A 19,135-nucleotide genomic window follows, 5' to 3' on the forward strand; every position below is an offset into this window, starting at 1 on the left:
GAAATTTTGAATATCATGGAGTAATAATCTTCATATTTGAGTTTGATTTGGAAAAGAAATCTATTAATATAAATAAGAGTAATTTATGAGAATTTAATTAGATGAGATCATTATTCCTTATTTAACTCAACTAATTTGAGTAAAATAAAGGCAATAAATCTTATTGTATATGTATTTGTATAACAACAGTTTACTTAAATACAAAATACAATTTGCTATTTTTCGTAATTATGAAACTGTTGCTATAAAAGTTGCAATTAAGGCTCTATAGTTGCTATTTCTGAAATTTTTCCGAATAAAATAGGCTTATTATTTTTTTTAGCCCAAAATAAGTTTAAACCCAATAACATATGGATCAAATTCAAATTTTATATGAATTTGATCCAATAAATTTTATGTGTCTACAGATGCCCCCTACTTCAAGGTTGGTCGACATGTAGGCTTGCCGAAACTTGGCGGGGAGACTTGAAGTACTCATGAATGTGTTTCCATTCTCATGATGTCAAAGGTATTTTTTCTCCCAATGTTGATCATGCCAAATTGAAGCATCGTACGTTTGGTACCGACACTTATCGCCAGATTGAAGTTTCACGTAGTTGACATCAATCCGCATAGTTGATGTGTTACATCTTTATTTTTTTGTGCAGGTTTATGCAAATGGTCTTGATGTCAGACCAAAAAGGTCGACATAATTGATGTTGAACATTTAGTGCACTATTTCCTTACTGCTTGATAAGAAAGTGACTTGGAATGATCTGATTTTATCCTTGACGACGCTGAAAGTTTTGCATTTTAGCTTCAGTGAGCATGTACTTGTTGTCATTCTTACGACCTTGTGATGATAAAGTTCTGAGTACCTGCAGTCCATCGTTGCAAAGCAAGCATGTGGTGCATCTCATCCGTGGGGCTCGGCGATAAAGAGGTTTCGAGTGAGAGCATCCCATTCTTTTCAAGGAACACGTACATGGTTCCATCCAGCTTGATAATATTGACACAGGGAGTAGCCTTTTCTGACTTTGGTGAGCAAGTACTAGGCATACGTCCACAAAAATATTTATTCTCCGATGGGAGAATAAAAATATGAGTTGTTTGATTCATAAAAATGGAATTCAATGTCCTATCTTATCAGCTTTGCGCAGCGTCACGATAAATTTAGTATTTTGATGTAGGAGTATCAAAATCAGGAGCCGTTTATTTTTAGAAACTAGAATCCTATAGCTACGTCTTACGCAGAAATCGCAATCAGATTGCACCCAAATCGTCCCAGATATTGCCCTAAAATCTATCTTTTAATCTCGGTTCGCTAGTTTCATCAACTTTGCGCATCGTCACGATAAATTATATATCTTGACGTGAAAGTATCGAAATCAGGTTTTATTTTTTGCACTGAAAATTAGATTCGCAGAGATACGTCTCACATGGAAACCACAATTATATTGCATCCGAATCATCCCAAATATTGCTCTAAAAACAGCCTTCTAATCTTGGTTCGCTAGTTATTTCAGCTTTGCGCAACGTCACGATAAATTCCATATCTTGACGTGAAAGTATCGGAATCAGGTTTTGTTTTTTGCATTGGAAAGTAGAATTGCAAATTTACGTCTCACGCAGATACCACAATTAGGTTGCATACGAATCATCCCATATATGCTCTAAAAACAGCCTTCTAATCTTGGTTTGCTCGTTATTTCAACTTTGCGCAGCATCACGATAAATTCCATATCTTGACGTGGAAGTATCGGGATCAGGTTCCATTTTTTGCATTGGAAAGTAGACTCACAGATCTAGATTAAGCGTGAAATCCATCAGCATATAACCTCTATATTTTCTCAGGTACTTTTCCAAAGTTTCAGCCTAAATCTTGTAATATTCTATTTCTCCTCAGATTTTGGATACTTCATGAATTTCATCATCTACTTCAAGTTTTGGGCCACATCACTTCGGAAATATGTTGAAGGCCAAACTAGAGCAATATTCAAGGCACCACAAGTCTTTTTCTTGTAGAGAAAACTTTATTGTTTAAGAGATAATAAAGAATTCTTTTGCTTCAAGACGGCATCTTCAAAGGACTCCAAATATGCATTTAAGCTTCATACTTTTCCTTCCTTTTTATTTAGAGCCGTTCACAGTTTAAACTCATGCGGGCCAGGAGTGACATGCAGTTTAAGCTAGTACCTTAAGGAGAGTTTTGACTTGCAGTTTAGGCTCGTGCGTCGAGGAGAGTCTTGATTTGCATTTTAGGCTCATGCATCGAGGAGTATTTTGTCTTGCAGTTTAGGCTCATGAATCGAGGAGCATTTTTGACCTGTAGTTTAAGCTCGGGCAGCAAGGAGCATTTTTGACTTGCAGTTTAAGCTCGTGCAGCAAGGAGCATTTTTGACTTGCAGTTTAAGCTCGAGCAGCAAAAAGCATTTTTAACTTGCAGTTTAAGCTCGTGCAGCAAGGAGCGGGCCAGGAGTGACATGCAATTTATGATCGTGCCTTAAGGAGCATTTTGACTTGCAATTTAGGCTCGTGCGTCGAGGAGCGTCTTGACTTGCAGTTTAGGCTCGTGCATCGAGAAGCATTTTGACTTGCAGTTTAGGCTCATGCATCGAGGAGTATCATGCAGTTTATGCTCGTGCCTTAAGGAGCGTTTTGACTTAGGAACTTTAATGACTTCTTTGGCTAACAACTCGTCAAGAATTTTAGGAATATTAGAGTCGAGAAAAGGATATACCCTTGCTTGTAACTCTTTCAAGGTTGGTTGATTTTTCACCTCTCACATTTGTTGCTTTGGAGCTTCCTCTTTTAACTTTTTTCTTGTAGGGGACTTCGTAAAACTCACAGTTGTCATCATAGATTCCCCAATTTGATTTTCAGATAAGTCTTCAAATTTCGTGACTTCCCTTCTAGGATCAAAAATAGGTGACGCTATTCTATGACTTGCAATACTTAGCTCCATGTCATGAGCGTGCGTAGCTAATTCTTCAAAAGTTTGAGGCTTAATTCCTTGGAGGATATACACAAGGCCCCAATGCATCCCTTGAATGCAAACTTCAACCGCAGAAGTTTCAGAAAGTTGATCCTTGCAATCAAAGCTCAATGTTCGCCAGCGATTTATGTAATCCAGTACAGGCTCATCTTTACTTTGTCTTGTGTTTGTCAACTCCATCATACTGACTATACGACGGATACTGTAGAAATGATTTAGCAACTGACTTTCTAGTTGCTCCCAACAATCAATTGATCCAGACTCCAAGTCTGTGTACCAATCAAAAGTGTTGCCTTTCAAGGAGCGAATAAATTGCTTGACAAAAAAATCGCCATGTGTACCAGCACTGCTACAAGTCTCAACGAAATGAGCAATGTGTTGCCTTAGATTTCCCTTTCCATCAAATTTTTAAAACGTTGGCGGTTGATATCCAATTAGCATCGATAAGCTCTCGATTTGCTTAGAATACGACTTTGAGTATCCTACAAAACTTTGTGACGGACCGTCATATTGTGCCTTGATGGTGTTTGCAATCATATCTTGCAATTATTGAACTGTTAGAGTAGCCACTTAAGCGGATCGATCATCGCAGTAATTGTCACTTGTCTTGATGAGAGATTCACCATCAACTTTTTCTCGCGGTGTTAGATTATAATATGACTCTTCAGGATTATAGAGATCTAACTTGCTCATAAATTGGGTGATTTGATGATCTTTCTCATCAACGAACTTCTTCAAGGCTTCAATGGTTTGCTTCATCATTGCAAACTTCTCGTCCAAGATAATTGCATCAACCATAAGGGGGTTGACTTTTGTTGAAGTTGGAGAATTCATTAATTTTTCTTATTTTCCAAAGTTGCAGCCAGTTTCAGACGGATCATCTGATAAAATAGATGCAAAGTTGCCCCCAGAGGTTGTAGTTACTGCCGAAATTTGAGATTTTCTCCTTTTTGTCATCTCCAAAATGGTGAAGTATTGGGATCCATCCAAAGCACAAGCGTTGAGATTGCATCGATTGATGGGGCCAACAAGTTTGATTTCAATAGACGTGGCAGTAGTAGACTTCTTGCACGAAACTTCATTGATTTTTCTGAAGTCCATTGTAGTAGTTGAATATATGATTTCCTTTGACTTGTAGGAGGAAGAGATGAAGAGCAGAACTGGTCCCACTGGGCGTGCCAATTTGTTTGCAACAAATTTTCGTTAACGTTGAAAATTAACTGCAAACAAAAATAAAATAAACAAAAAGAATAATTTTATATAAATGAATTTTGAGGGTACAATTTCGTTATTCTCTCGATTTTTCTCTTCTAAGTTTTTTCCATGATTCGAGGGCCTTTGTAGCATAATTCTCAAATGTAGGATGATTTGAGCCTCCTATAAATGTGTTTGGATCTCCAGGAATTGTCTGACAGCACTTCGTCTTGTCGAGTTGATCTCTGGGCAAAACTCCGTTAGTCAATTCGTTAAAGAGTTGTGTAGTCAATGCAGAAGCTTCCTCCAATGCTTGCAAAATGTCCTCTTTTTTTCTTTTCTTTCCCCTAGAATGTTATGTTACTCCCCTATTTATAGTTGTAGGGGGTAGGCCTAGTTTCTTGTGATTGGCCGAAACATGTCACTTTGCCACTTGGTACCTTTTGACTGGTTGTTGAATTTGAATGAGATTTTCACATCATTTGTACATATGGCGGTATCTCATTGGTCTTGGATTTGACTGAGATGCCACGTCACTTGATGAGTTTGGGCTTCAAGGTGAGATGGACCTTGATGAAGAATAAAATAGGCTTATTATTTTTTTTTAGCCCAAAATAAGTTTAAACCCAATAACATATGGATCAAATTCAAATTTTATATGAATTTGATCCAATAAATTTTATGTGTCTACAGTTACATCTTAGACAAAGGTTCTTGTGTTGCATCTAACTTTGCTAGATCCTTTTGAAAAGGTTTTGGAGAGTTCTTCATGTCTGATATTGTTAATATCAGTTTTTTTTTTAAGAATTGTAACTTATGATATTGTTAATATCATGCTTTTACAATTTCTGTGTTTGTCCTTTATTTGGAAACATAAGATCCAAAAAACGTGGTTGTTCTAAGTTATATAGGGCAGACTTTTGGTTGGTCAAGAAATCACATGTTCAGAAGATGAGAGTAGCGGAAAATGAGGATGTTGAGATGGATGAGGAATGAAAATGTCCAGGATAAGGTAAGAGTGGCTTTTATGGTGAACAAGACGAGGGAGGCGAGACTCAGATGGTTTGGGCATGTGAAGAGGAAATGCATAGGTGCCCCGGGTGAGGAGGCATGAGAGGTAGGCTATGGTGGGTTTGAGGAGAGGTAGAGGTCAGCCGAAGAAGTATTGGACAGAGGTGATTAGGCAGGATATAACACTTTTGTAGCTTCCGAGTACATGATCCTAGATAAGAGGATATGGAGGCCGAGGATTAAGTTACATGGTTAGTTGGTAGTCGAGCATTATCTAGTTTCCTTATCAGTATTATTATTATTAGTCTCCTGCTATCTTATTCTTCAATTTTATTATTACCTGATGTTTCATTTGTTTTGGTAATGGGATTATATGTTGTGGTTACTGTTCTTTCCCACGTGGCTTCTTCAATACTTTATTTCCTTTTCTTACTGATGTTGATATGCTTTACTCTAGCAGAGGGTCTATTGGAAATCACCTCTACCTTCACAAGGTAGAGGTAAGGTTGTGCGTGCACCATGTATGTTGTTGTTTGTATGATCCAAAAAAAAAAGCATCTATTTTAGGATTTTTATAGAAGAGATGTTTCATTCTTGAGCAGAGAAGGCATCTTGTTAGCACCATAAGCAGTTTTCTCCTTGCTTTGTACCCCCCTCTAAATTCTCCTTCAAGATAGAGTAATTTCTTAGCCATGTTAAATTTTGTATTTAATTTGGATCACAGTCTTTATGCTGAAGAATGAAACTCAAAACTGAAGGAAAGATTTTCTGAACTCAAAACTGGTTCAGTTTCTACAGATTTTCTGATATTTTTGGTTTGGCCAATTTTTTCTTTGTGAAAATTAGAAATGTAGCCCAAACAGTCGAGTGGCAACTTTTTGTTAAACTAGTAGAACTGGTTTATCAGCACCATTTTTAAAAACGTTTCTTCTAACTTATTTCAGTTGGATTTATAATGCATCTAGGAGGGTAACTATTTTATTATAGAGAGAATGTAGGCTTTTGTGGACGACCTACCTATCAAAAAAAAAAAAGAGGAGGATAATTCACCTGTTTCTGGCTCTGTCAATAGCTTTTAGTTGTTTATACGAGAATTTGAATTACTTTACCTAAACTTATCATTAGCTGCATTTTATAACATTTTCTTAATTTAATTTCCTTTTCAGGTCTCCCGTAATCAAAGAAAAATGTTTGTTTCATTATGTTTGTGGATGAAGCTACTCTAAAAACTCTTACAGCTGAAGGGAAGATGCCAGACAGCATGGGCTTTGTAGGTTTATGGAAGATCGTAGTGGTAAAGAATCTTCCTTTTTCTGATTTGCGGAGAGTGGGAAAGATACCAAATTTATTGTCTCATCGGCTCTTTACTTCCGCCAGGTAACTGGAATTACAATCTTGTATATTTTTGTTTGTGGTACTGCTTGAATTCTTCTTTATGACACCATACTGTAGCTATTTAGCACTGGTTTACCAAACAAAAAAAAAAGAGAAGGAAAAAACAAATATGGTTCTCAATGCTTTTAGTCGTGTGCACTGATTTGAAATTTAACTTAAGGGACATCATTTGTGTTTGGTACATTCTCAGCATTAGCTTCATGCTTCGCCTGCAGCTTGATCCCCTACTCATCTTGGAGTACTTCCTGTGGCGAAAGGGTTACGAATATGCAATTTCCAATCACTATGACAGGCATTGTGTGTGGGAAGAAGTTGCCCAAAACAAGAAGCTTAGCAAGTACAATCATACTGTTATTGATACAAGCACGATCATGAAGATGAACGTTTTTGAGTATTTTGGATGTAACCTCGGAGGTGTACGAGTTGAAGTGTTAAAAAGGGCTCCAAACCGCCCCTAAAACACTCCATGGGTGCCTATTTGCCTACTTGGTCATTAAACGGCCTTTTTGTCATTTTATCTTTTTATTTGTAAAGTACTATAAATAGAAGAATATAGGATTTTAGTTAATTAGTTTTTGTTGAATATTGTTGAAAGAACACATCTCTTGAGAGAGAAGGTCTCTAGGCCTAAACTAGGACATGAACAAGTGTGGATTCACTTGTAATTGTGTATTGCTTGGAAACATTGGTGCTTGAGCGGTGGAATCCCTCTTGTGTCACGTAAGAGTGTGGTGTTGCTATTGTAAGTCTTAGGGGTCCTTAGATTTAATACATCTTTGGGTTCTTAACCTTGTAATAGTGTATGTCTCACTTCCTATCTTAACATATCATGTACTAGTTGTGTGTAGTCTAGTGAACCGTTTGGTTCTTGTTGTTCTTGTAATCTTGTAACCGTTGGATTGTTGTTATTGTAGTGTTGTTCCTCTCGTTATTGTTGTTTATCTCTTGTTGTTGTTAGTGCTTTTGGTGTCATTTACATCTTGTTTCTTGATGTTGTAGATTTGGTGTTTGTTGAGCTCTCGGGTTTCCTTTGTTTGTGGACTATTTTTGGCTTGTTTTTGATACGTACCAAATTTGTATCGTATCAGTTATAGATGAACAATTTGCATTTTACCAGACTGACGGATTGCAAAGATTTAATGCATCTGATCCAAACAAGCTTCTTCACAGCAGTATGGTTTAGTTCAATATTTAATGTCATGCAATACCTTTTGGTTTCTGAGTTTTCATTGGCAAAATGTCATTACGTGTTTCTGACAGATGTACCAGAAGGATCTTTTATTGTGAGGGCTCACACGCCAAGGTCAAACTTGTTTTCATGTTTATGGTACAATGAGGTTGACCGGTTTACTTCCCGTGATCAGCTGAGTTTTGCATATACATATTATAAGTTGAGAAAGATGAATCCGGACAAACCTTTTTATCTCAACATGTTCAAGGTGAGAAATTTAAGTTGCTTCCAAGCACAACTATGGAGATAGAAAACCTTCCTTTTTTGTCTAATACTTGGTATGTGCATTGTAGGATTGTGAAAGGCGAAAGATTGCTAAGTTGTTCCGTCACAGATCAGATGAGCAGAGGAATATTATATTATCATAAATTGGAGTTCAAGTTAGTTGAAGTTAGTGGAAGTCCAAATCAGTTGATTTTAAAAGTTAGTTAGAAACAATGCAGCTACAGTAGTCTGATTCCAGAAGTTAGTTAGGAGTGACAAGTTGAGTCGATTATCAAATAACTGTTTCATTAGATAGCTTTGATCATTTCAGTTACATCATTGTCTATAAATACTCATTGTAATCATCATTTACAGCATATATGAAAATTGCAATTCTTCCTCCTAAAATCTATTTTCTCTATTCTTCTCATCTTCTAATTTCTCTTGATTGTATCCTTGAATCTCCATTCCTGGACAATCTTTCGATCCTCGAATCTTTGAGATTCCTGAAATCGAGTAACATTGGTATCAAAGCTAGTCTTCCTCGGCATCAATGGTGAAATGTGTAAGAATAACGGGTGATTCAATAACTGAAAGTGCTGCTGCAGAGATGGAAGATCTGCGTGAGATGATGCAAAATCTGGTTACAGAGGTGGGTAATTTGGCGGGAAAGGTCTCATCATTGGAGAGGTTGGATAGTGTTGTTATGGAGTTGAGGCAACAACTGGTAGGGGAAGGTCGGAGGAACAATGTTCCTTTAGGGCATGAAGAAAATCATGACCAGGAGTGGGGAATTGGAAATAAAGAAAGGAGCCCTAACTATGGTACTATTTCTCAATTTTCCAATTCTTTTAATTTTCAGCATTCTCATTTCAATAGATGGTCGAGAATGAAGTTTTTAAAGTTTTCCAGGGATGATCTTCGATCTTGGTTATTCAAGATTGAGAAATTCTTCTCTATGGAGAATATTGCACCTGAGGATAAGGTAACCATAGCATCTATGCAGTTGGAAGGGGAAGCTATCCAGTGGCATGTTTCTTTCATGAGATACAGACAGTATGTGCAGGCTACCAGTTGGAAGGAATATGTAGGAGCTTTGGTAGAGAGGTTTAAGATTGACTTTAATGATCCCAAGGAGGAAATTAAGAAGATTAAGCAGACAGGAAGTGTAAGAGAATATCAAGCAGCTTTTGAAAGAATTTTAACTAGGGTGAACTTATCAGAGGAGAATGCTATCAATTGCTATATTGGAGGCTTGAAAACTGAACTCAACATTGCTATCAAGATCACAAAACCTTTTTTTCTTTCTCAGGCTTACAAGAGTGCAAAAATGCAAGAGGCATATTTGTTTGCTATCAGACAACATTCCAGTAATTCCTTTCAAGTCAATGCAAGAAAGTTTGTAGATCAAAAGTACTCTAATAGTAAGGGAATTCTACCTACTCCTAATAGCATTACTTCTGGGTTCTCTAAAAGGGTGAACAAGAGAACTCTAAGTATTGAGGATATGAATGATAAGAGAGCAAGGGGGGTGTTATTTCTGCAATGACAAATACATACTTGGTCATAAATGCAACAATTCAAAACAGTTGTACTTGTTGGGGGTGGATGAATCTGAAGATTTAAATGAGTCACAGATTGAACAAGATGGTGAAGTCCAAGAAGAACAAGGTGATCAGTTGGAGTTGGGACAGCTTGTAGAACATATGGAAATTTCCATGCATGCCTTGAATGGTTCATTGGGATTTAGGACTCTGAAGGTGACTGGCTATCATTCCAAAATGAAGTTGCATATCCTAATTGATACTGGAAGCTCACATAATTTCATTGACCCTGACTTGGTCAGTAAATTAGGTTGTGAAGTGAAACCTATTAAACCGGAAGTGGTGGCTGCTGCTAATGGTAGCATGCAAGTAGATAAGATGACAACTATTACTTGGTTGCTGCAAGGAGCTGAATTTTGTGCTGATTTTCTTTTACTTCCTCTTGGTTCTTGTGGAGTGGTTCTAGGAGTTCAGTGGTTACTCACTTTGGGCGGTATCAAACTGAATTTTAGAAAATTACCATGGAATTATGGTATAAAGGAAAGAAACATTTACTCAGAAGTGTCAGCAATCAAGTATTGACTTCGGGTGCAGGGAAATTAACAAAACACTCAGGCAACCAATCTCAACTGTGTATGATTCAGGTGGTTCCACAAAGTAGGGAAGAAAGCATATGGCATCCCTCAGAAGTTGACAAGAATAAAGAAGATGATCCTGCATTGCTTAAGGTATTATCTGAATTTTCTGCATTGTTTGAAGAACCTATAGGTCTACCACCTTCTAGAGGTATATATGACCATAGAATCGTATTGCAACCTAGGATTGAACCTATCAATAAGAGACCTTATAGATACCCCTCTGTTAAGAAGGACATTATTGAAGGCATAGTGCAACAAATGATGGATCAAGGTATCATTCAACCTAGTTGCAGTCCTTTTGCATCACCTGTGGTATTAGTAGGCAAAAAGGATAGCTCTTGGAGGTTATGTGTTGATTATAGAGATTTGAACAAATTCACTGTCAAGAACAAGTTTCCAATTCCTATTGTTGAAGATCTCTTGGATGAACTAGGAGGTTCCAAGGTATTCTCTAAAATCGACTTAAGGTCTGGATATCACCAACTAAGAATGGCAAAAGAGGATGTACCTAAAAATACTTTTAGAACCCATTCTGGACACTTTGAATATTTGGTAATGCCTTTTGGCTTATCAAATGACCCTGCTACATTCCAAGGACTGATGAACTCTATATTCAAGGAAATATGTATTGGTTTTTTTCGATGATATATTGATTTACAGTAGAACTATGGAGGAACACATTGTGCATTTAAGGTCTGGGTTTTTTAAGATAGTGGAACATCAACTTTTTGCTAAGAAGAGCAAATGTTTCTTTGGTGTTATAAGAATTGAGTATCTTGGTCATTTTATAACAGCTGAAGGTGTGTCTATTGATCCGCAAAAGATTAAGGCAATAAGGGAATGACCTATCCCATCTACATCGAAACAATTGAGAGGGTTTTGGGATTAACTGGATATTACAGGAGGTTCATACAAGGGTTCGGTATCATTTCCAAGTGTCTTACTGACCTCACTAAGAAGGATAAATTCAAATGGAATGACACAGCACATAAGTCCTTTATGCAGTTAAAGGAAGCATTAACTCAATCTCCTGTGTTAGCTTTGCCATATGCAAAAAAAACATTTATTGTGGAGACTAATGCCAGTGGATATGGTATTGGTGCTGTACTTATGCAGGAGAGACATCCTATAGCCTTCATTAGCAAGGCATTATCACCAAAACATGCAGCTTTATCAATATATGATAAGGAGTTATTAGTTATTGTTCAAGCAGTTACTAAATGGTCTCAGTACTTGTTAGGCCAAAAGTTTGTTATCAGGACAGACCAAAAAGCTTTAAAGTTTCTCATGGAACAAAAACTACACACCAATTCACAATTGTTGTGGCTGACTAAGTTGATGCCTTTTGATTATTCCATTGAGTACAAAAAAGGGGTTGAGAACAAAGTGGCTGATGTACTCTCTAGAGTGACTGGTGCTAAATTGCTTGCTTTAATTATATCTCCTACAAACACTGACCTTTTCAATGATATTGTGGCTAGTTGGCATACAGATCCAGAGCTCACTCAACTAATTACTGACTTAGAGGCAAATCCTACATCGCACAGACAGTTCAACTGGGAACATGGTTAGTTGAGGAGAAAAGAAAAGCTAGTGATTGGAAAGGTCCAGAACTTGAAGAAGGATATTATATCCTTATGGCATGCTGGTCCCTTGGGGGGCCATTCGGGAGTAGATGCTAACCTTAAAAGGTTGTTTACACTATTCTATTGGAAAACTTTGAGATCTGATGTAAAGGACTTCATTCAAAAATATGATGTTTGTCAGAAAAACAAATCTGATTTGGCGGCTTAACCTGGTTTGTTACAACCTTTACCAATTCCAGAGGTGGTGTGGTCTCAAATTAGCATGGATTTTATTGATGGTCTTCCCAAATCACAGGGTTTTGAAGTAATACTAGTGGTGGTGGACAGATTAAGTAAATATGGTCACTTCATGCCACTCAAGCATCCTTATACTGCTCAATCTGTTGCTAAGGTGTTTTTTGATACTATTGTGAGACTACATAGTCTACTAGATGCCATAACCAGTGATAGAGATACAGTTTTTCTCAGCTCTTTCTGGCAAGAGCTTTTCAATCTTCAAGGTATGATGTTACATACTTCTACTGTATATCATCCCCAGTCTAATGGTCAGACGGAGGTTTTAAATAGATGTCTTAAGACTTATTTGAGATATTACTGCAATGATGATCCTTCTGCTTGGGTTACTTACTTACCTATGGTTGAATACTGGTATAACACAAGTTTTCACTCGGCTATCCAAACTACACCTTATGAGGTGCTTTATGGTAGGCCTCCTCCTCTACATCTACCCTACTTTCCAGGTGAATCGGCTTCTGCGGAGGTGGATACTACACTGATTAATAGAGAGCTTAAGTTACAACTCCTTAAGCACCATTTGCTCCGAGCTCAACATAGAATGAAACAACAAGCTAATGCTCATAGGAGTGATAGAAGTTTTAATGTTGGTGATTGGGTCTATTTTAAAGTGCAACCTTACAGGCAAACCACTATATCTCACTATCCTTCTCATAAGTTGGCTGCCAAATATTATGGGCCATTTCAGATCATTAAAAGTATTGGTCCTGTTGCTTATACACTGTTGCTGCCAAGTTCTGTCAAGATCCATCCAACTGTTCATGTGTCCGTACTCAAAAAATGCTATGCAGTACCCTCTACTATCTCTTGTCCTTCTACTATGGACTTAGCTAATCCCAATTGTCCCACTCCTGAAGCTGTTTTGCAGAAAAGACTAGTCAAGAAAGGCAATAAAGCGGTGGCACAAGTGTTAGTGAAATGGTCTGATCTACCTGCCGATGTTGCTACTTGGGAGTTTGCTAGTGTGTTGAAGACCAGGTTTCCTTCTTTTGATCCTTGAGGACAAGGATCTTTCTATGGGGGGGAGTATTGTTATCATAAATTGGAATTCAAGTTAGTTGAAGTTAGTGGAAGTCCAAATCAATTGGTTTTAAAAGTTAGTTCGAAACAGTGCAGCTACAATAGTCTGTTTCCAGAAGTTAGTTAGGAGTGACAAGTTTAGTCGGTTATCAAATAACTGTTTTATTAGATAGCTTTGATCATTTCAGTTACATCATTATCTATAAATACTCATTGTAATCATTATTTACAGCATATATGAAAATTGCAACTCTTCCTCCTAAAATTCTATTTTCTCTGTTCTTCTCATCTTCTAATTTCTCTTGATTGTATCCTCGAATCTCCATTCCTGGACAATCTTTCGATCCTCGAATCTTTGATATTCCTGAAATCGAGTAACATATTATCTCTCAACGTGAGACAGAGTAAACGTGGAGAGGAACTCCTGATTTGGGGGGATGATTCCTTTTTATTTTTTTTTTGGTTATATGCATCACTATGTTGTACTTTCTTGCTGGAAAGAGGTCATCATGCCATAGCCGTTGTGATTGTGTCTGTTGTACATTACCAGTATCTTCTCTAGAGAAAGCCATACACGTCCAATTCTATTGACTCAAGCAAAGCAAGGGGGATTCTGCTGGCTCATCTTTCTGTTAGAAAGATCACACCACCAGCATTTCAGCTTCCATTCTATTAATTTCATTGCCTTGACCAACTCCTAGTGTTAAGCATATCCTATACATTACCCCTTGTATCTATAGGAGTTGGTGAAGAAATACCTGAAACGATATGTATTCTTTTTCTATGAAACAGGGTGCCAGTTTATTGTTTCTAATATTTGATATATTACTCATATTCAATTTATAGGCTTATTGTGATGATTTTAACATTTAGGAAGGGATTTGCTCCTTGTCATTAGCCGACTTACAATATGTCTTAACCACTCACTATCTACAAAAATCATGATGGATGAAAAATCAAATTAGTAAATGACAAAGGATTTCTTAAACACAACAACTACAATATACTCAGTGTATTCCCACATAGTGGGATTTGGGGAGGATAGTGTACGTGGACCACACCACTACGTGTAGAGGATTTCTTAAACACAACTCGTTACCAATATATAAATTACAACGGGTTGTCTTTCCTTCATGGGGTGTCGTGGAGCATTTGTCTAGTTGTCTTGTGTGATATTTATGGCATGGGTTCGAGTCTTGGGGTAGTCACTAATGCTTGCATTAAGGTATCTCTTGAGATGTGACCTTCCCTAGATTTTGCTAATGCCAGTTGCTTTGTGCATCAAATTAGCTTTTTATGTCTTTTTCTCTAAAAGGTTTACTCTGGTTGTTTTAGCCAAAATGGTGGGGGATGTAGTACGTTCTAGTTCTTGGTCACAACTAATGCACATAAATTACTCTCTTCGATCTCATCTGTCAATTCATGGAGTGGTGTTTTATGATCTAAAACTAGTAATTGATATTTGTGCGACTATAAAATCATAGCATTGAAGGAAAGTTCAATTTTTTTCTAGTAAGATATTATTCTTGAAATAAACTGAAAAAGAAAATATTGACATATAAATCAGAATTGTATAGTTAATGAGAAAGTTATGGTAATAATGTCGTATAATGTGGAACATATAGAGTATTGAGGTGTTTTTACCACACAACCCTCCCCTCAGGGAAAAAACAAAAAAGAAGAAATATACACAAGCAGTGGAGTATGAGTTATCTAAATTCCATTGCTTTTACCAATCATGTGGAGCAACTTATTCCTTCCTTTTAACACCTCTTCAAATACTAGATTAACTTGTGATTCAAACTTCTCCAAACCAGCCTTTAGAGCTTTAGATTTCTGCAGCATAACATCTTTATTCTTCTTAATCTCTTCTTCATCTTCTCCATATCCTCTTTTTAACTTTTCTTTTACTTGCATTATTGCCTTCTCCATTTCTTCATACTCAGGAAATCCTATCATCCACTTCTCTCCATCTTTGCAAAATTTCCTCTGAAATTCAGTGGCAAGTTCATCAATTGAGTCCCTAAATGACTTAGTTGGAGAAGAGTTGCAACAAATCCTATCAACTTCTTCCAACTTATAATTCTTAGTTGGATACAAAAAAACACTTAAAAGAATGTAAGATAATAAACTCATTGCAACTCTTATTGTGCAAATCAAACTTGAACAACAATCCCTTAGTTGCATTTCTGGAATAAGAATTCTCTTGCTGTCCCTTTGTACAATTGATTGCATATTGGAAAATGACTCTGCCTCATAATTATTCAAATTCTTCATTGTAGCATCAACTGTTAAATGATACATATTGATCTTAAAACTTGATGACTTCAACATGTTACATAGTTCCATGATGTTCAAACTCTCCTTCATGTACAAATTCAGCAAATTATCATTGATCCATGTAAATGGTACCTTTGATTTCTCCAATATGATGAGAAGAAATTCAGAGTGAAGTTTTTTCAGCAAAGTCATGGCTTGTACACACCATTGAAGAGTTAAAGAATTCTTGGATAGTGATAATTGGAGATTCTTGATTTCATTGGTGAATGAAGTGAAGAGAGCCATAGTTTCACTATTTGTAACATGAAAGATACATTTTCTTTTGTGGTGAAATGGAGAAAGACAAGCCATATATGCCCTTCCCATTATTTGGCTATTCTAACACAAGAAAAAGATGCCAACTTTGGGAGATTATCAAAGGGGTGGAGAAGTAGAGAGGAGGGGAATTAGTAAGGTGGAAAAAAATGGGGAGATGTTTAGAGGAGGTGCATTAGTAAGGTGGAAAAGGGTGGGGAGATATTTGTTGGTAAGATAAAGATGTAAGACATGCATTCCTTGATCAATATTACCATCAAAATTAGCTTTCAAAATCTTGAAAAACTTATCATATTTATACAAATTCCAACCCTTACAAAGTAACTACAAAAATTTCAGCTAATTATATATTTTCATTAGATGTATCGGGGAGTTAATTATATATCCCAGCAGATCCAAAATTTAAAAAAAAAATATATATATATATATATATATATATATCCAGAGCTAATTATGTATTTTTTACAAGAAAAAATGTATCTTCGTTGGATATATTATGTATCTCCACAAACCTAAAATCAGAAAAAATATATCGGGAGCTAATTATGTATCATTACAAAGAAAAAAATGTATCTCGTTGATGTACCGGAAGCTAATTATGTATCTCAACAGACCCAAAGTCACATTTTTCAGTAATTATGCAAAATGTCAAAATTTTCTGTAATTAAGCTCCAAACTGTCGGGAAATATACACCTTAACTTATCATATTTATACAAATTCCTGCTCTTACAAAATAATTACAAAAATTTCAACTAATTATGTATCTTCGTTGAATGTATTGGGAGCTAATTATATATCTCGAAAGACCCAAAATTGAAAAAAATATATCAGGAGCTAATTATGTATCTTTACAGAGGAAAAAATGTAATTGGATGTATTATGCATCTCAACATACCCAAAATCGAAAAAAATATATCGAAAGTTAATTATGTATCTTTACGAAGGAAAAAGTATATATTTGTTGGATATATCGGGAGCTAATTATGTATCTCGACATACCTAAAATTGAGATTTTCAGCAATTATGCAAAATATCGAGATTTTTTATGGTAAGCTCCGAACTGTCGAAATTTATTTTGTTTTCTCTATTTTTTATGTTTTCTCCCTTTTTCTCTCGATAACAACAAATAAATTTAATTTTTATATACCGATGATAATGTAAAAAAAAAAAAAATCTCAATATAATTTAACTAATTATAACTGCTTATCATTCTATTCTTCGAGTTACCTTATTAGGCTTGTTATGAGAAGTTATATTCATTGTAGATTAACTCAACTTGATAGTTATTTATTTAGTCAGAGTTCGTTATAGTAGTCATTTTCTATAACAATATTTTGTTATAACAATCAATTTTTTATGTTATATTATAATAAATTTTCTCTATTACAATATTTTACTATAATAATTAAAAATGTTCACACAAACAAAGCCGTTGTGAAGAAATTTAACAAATATTATAAGAGCACAAAACTTAAATTAATCATAAAAGGTTGGAATTGTAGTGAATGGGGGAAATAAAGAAGAATGCGTGGAGATAAAGCAAAACGTTTGGCAAATTTGTAACTTTAGGTTAAACAGGAAAATAAAGACAAGGTGGAGACGTCACGCAATGTATTTGGAGAAAAGGGTGGATTTAGTAAAGAAAGAGGAATTTATCTCAAAGTGACACATTTATAGAAATTCTCTTTTTCCACTTGAAAAGTGCTTCCTTTGCTTACTTAAAACACATTTACTAACTTTTACGTGGCTTTTTGTCCAACTTGTACTCCCTCCGTTCCGAATTAGATGTCACTTTCAACCTTAGCACACCCATTAAGAAATCTAATGATTAGAAGTATATTTTACCTTTTTAACCTTCTTAACATTGTAAGACTTAATAATTATTTAAGCATAGAAAATTGTAGCATATGCATGCATGGATTGAAAATCTTATAGGAATACTAGTAGTACTCCTTGAAAAGAAGAAAAAAAGCCAAGTTTCATAAAGTTTGTATTGAACATGTAAGTGTTATTTTCAAAAATTTTGAAAAGTGTAGTTATATTTAATACCTATTAAGGGTAGAATGGGAAAAATTTATATAAAATAATCTTGATTTGATAAGTTGGACAAGTAAATTGAAACAATTTTTTGTAAAAAGAGGGTCAACTAATTCGAAACGGAGGGAGTAGTATATATTTTATTGTTTCAAAATTTTGATAGTGTTGTAAATGGATGACATGTAGGCATTTTAGAGGCGATTTTATTTTCCTTTTATTTAAGTAGGCAACTTTATATAAGTGGATAATTGATTAATGGGCAATTTATGTCAATTCATACTCCACCACTAAGGAATAGATAATCTTATTAAATTGATTGTTATGGCTATAAATAGCCTTACATTTGTTGGAAGTTTTGTACAAAAAAGAAAAGATTAATACAAGTTTTCTTTGGTTTCATTCCTTCCCTTTTATAATTTTATATCAGATAGGGACTTGTCACTTTCTTTAAAATAAAAATTGGAGTCTTTGGTGGGTACGGTACGAGGAAATATTTTTAATAAAATAAGTTAATTTTTTATTTATTTTTTCATTTTTGATACGTAAATAAAATATTATTCTAAATTCAAATGTATATAATATAGATAGATATTTTAGAAGGTAGAAGGTGGAAATAGGGTGTGGGGTGATAAGGATGGAGGCAACTAAGTGGGGTGAAGATGAGATCTATTGGAAACGAGAGCTGCCACAATAAATATGAAATACCATTTGTATAACTTAATTTGTTATTTTTATTAAAAAAAAAAATTAAAGAACTTATTTTCTTACAAAAATATTTTCAAAAGAATAAGTTGCGAGAAATAGAAAATATCTTCAAGAGGACAATTGCACGAATTAGAAAATATATTCAAGAGGATAAATATGACGTGAAAAACTCTAACTCTTCATGTTTAAAATACTAAGTAGTACTTATTAATGAGCAAAGAAATTGCATTTGAGTGTGTGAAAATTGAAATTAACTCTTGCAGAAAGGGATAATCACATAAACCTTATTAAAGAAAATTGAAATTAACTCTTGCAGAAAGGGATAATCACATAAACCTTATTAAAGATGTAGGATTTTTGAATCGCAAAAAAAAAAAAAAAATTGATTAAGAGCCCATTTGAATTGATTTATTTTAAATGTTTTAGAGCTAAAATAGCTTTTAGCTTCTTTTTGCAGCGTTTGGATAAGCTAACAGAAACACTATAAGGTGAGATGGAAGTCCCCGTTGATCCCAGAACAATCTTGTGGTTGTTTGTAATATTTGGTCTACGCATCAAAACTAATAACCACATATGATATTACTCGGGATTATGCACTAAAGATTATTCAATGAATTGTACCAAGCTTTCATGAGGTTCATTCAAGGCTTAGATCTTTTTGTATTTAGTCTTGAGCCAGAGGTCTTTCAAAAACAATTTCTCTGTC

General features: G+C 35.3%; 1 protein-coding gene and 1 long non-coding RNA gene across 9 annotated transcripts; both read left to right on the plus strand.

Annotated features, from left to right (window-relative positions):
* The first annotated feature begins 453 nt into the window (after positions 1-453).
* LOC107860252 (probable hexosyltransferase MUCI70) lies at positions 454-7,515 on the plus strand. 8 transcript variants are annotated; one of them, XR_007052522.1, is made up of 4 exons: positions 454-508; positions 648-5,430; positions 6,346-6,556; positions 6,790-7,515. XR_007052522.1 is itself a non-coding variant. In XM_047407363.1 (4 exons), the coding sequence occupies exons 3-4, from the start codon at positions 6,381-6,383 to the stop codon at positions 7,030-7,032; spliced, it is 444 nt and encodes a 147-aa protein (XP_047263319.1). In that variant the 5' UTR covers positions 454-508; positions 648-1,019; positions 6,346-6,380; the 3' UTR covers positions 7,033-7,490. The 8 variants fall into 8 exon arrangements, 4 of the variants coding, with proteins under 4 accessions (XP_047263319.1, XP_047263321.1, XP_047263320.1 ...); XR_007052519.1 differs by having other exon boundaries at positions 648-1,019; XM_047407363.1 differs by having other exon boundaries at positions 648-1,019; positions 6,765-7,490.
* Positions 7,516-7,585: 70 nt separating this feature from the next.
* Positions 7,586-8,261, plus strand: LOC124896087. Its single transcript, XR_007052523.1, has 3 exons — positions 7,586-7,746; positions 7,835-8,013; positions 8,099-8,261. It is a non-coding gene; the product is annotated as an uncharacterized LOC124896087 (long non-coding RNA).
* Positions 8,262-19,135: the final 10,874 nt, after the last annotated feature.

This window comes from Capsicum annuum, chromosome 2, assembly GCF_002878395.1.
Source record: "Capsicum annuum cultivar UCD-10X-F1 chromosome 2, UCD10Xv1.1, whole genome shotgun sequence".
Lineage (NCBI taxonomy): Eukaryota > Viridiplantae > Streptophyta > Magnoliopsida > Solanales > Solanaceae > Capsicum > Capsicum annuum.

Bases quoted from the DNA above. Each gene is read 5' to 3' on its own strand.
- LOC107860252 (XM_047407363.1), top strand. From the start codon at position 6,381: ATGTTTGTGGATGAAGCTACTCTAAAAACTCTTACAGCTGAAGGGAAG. The intron at 6,557-6,764 runs GTAACTGGAATT...GTACATTCTCAG, and splicing joins CGGCTCTTTACTTCCGCCAG to CATTAGCTTCATGCTTCGCC.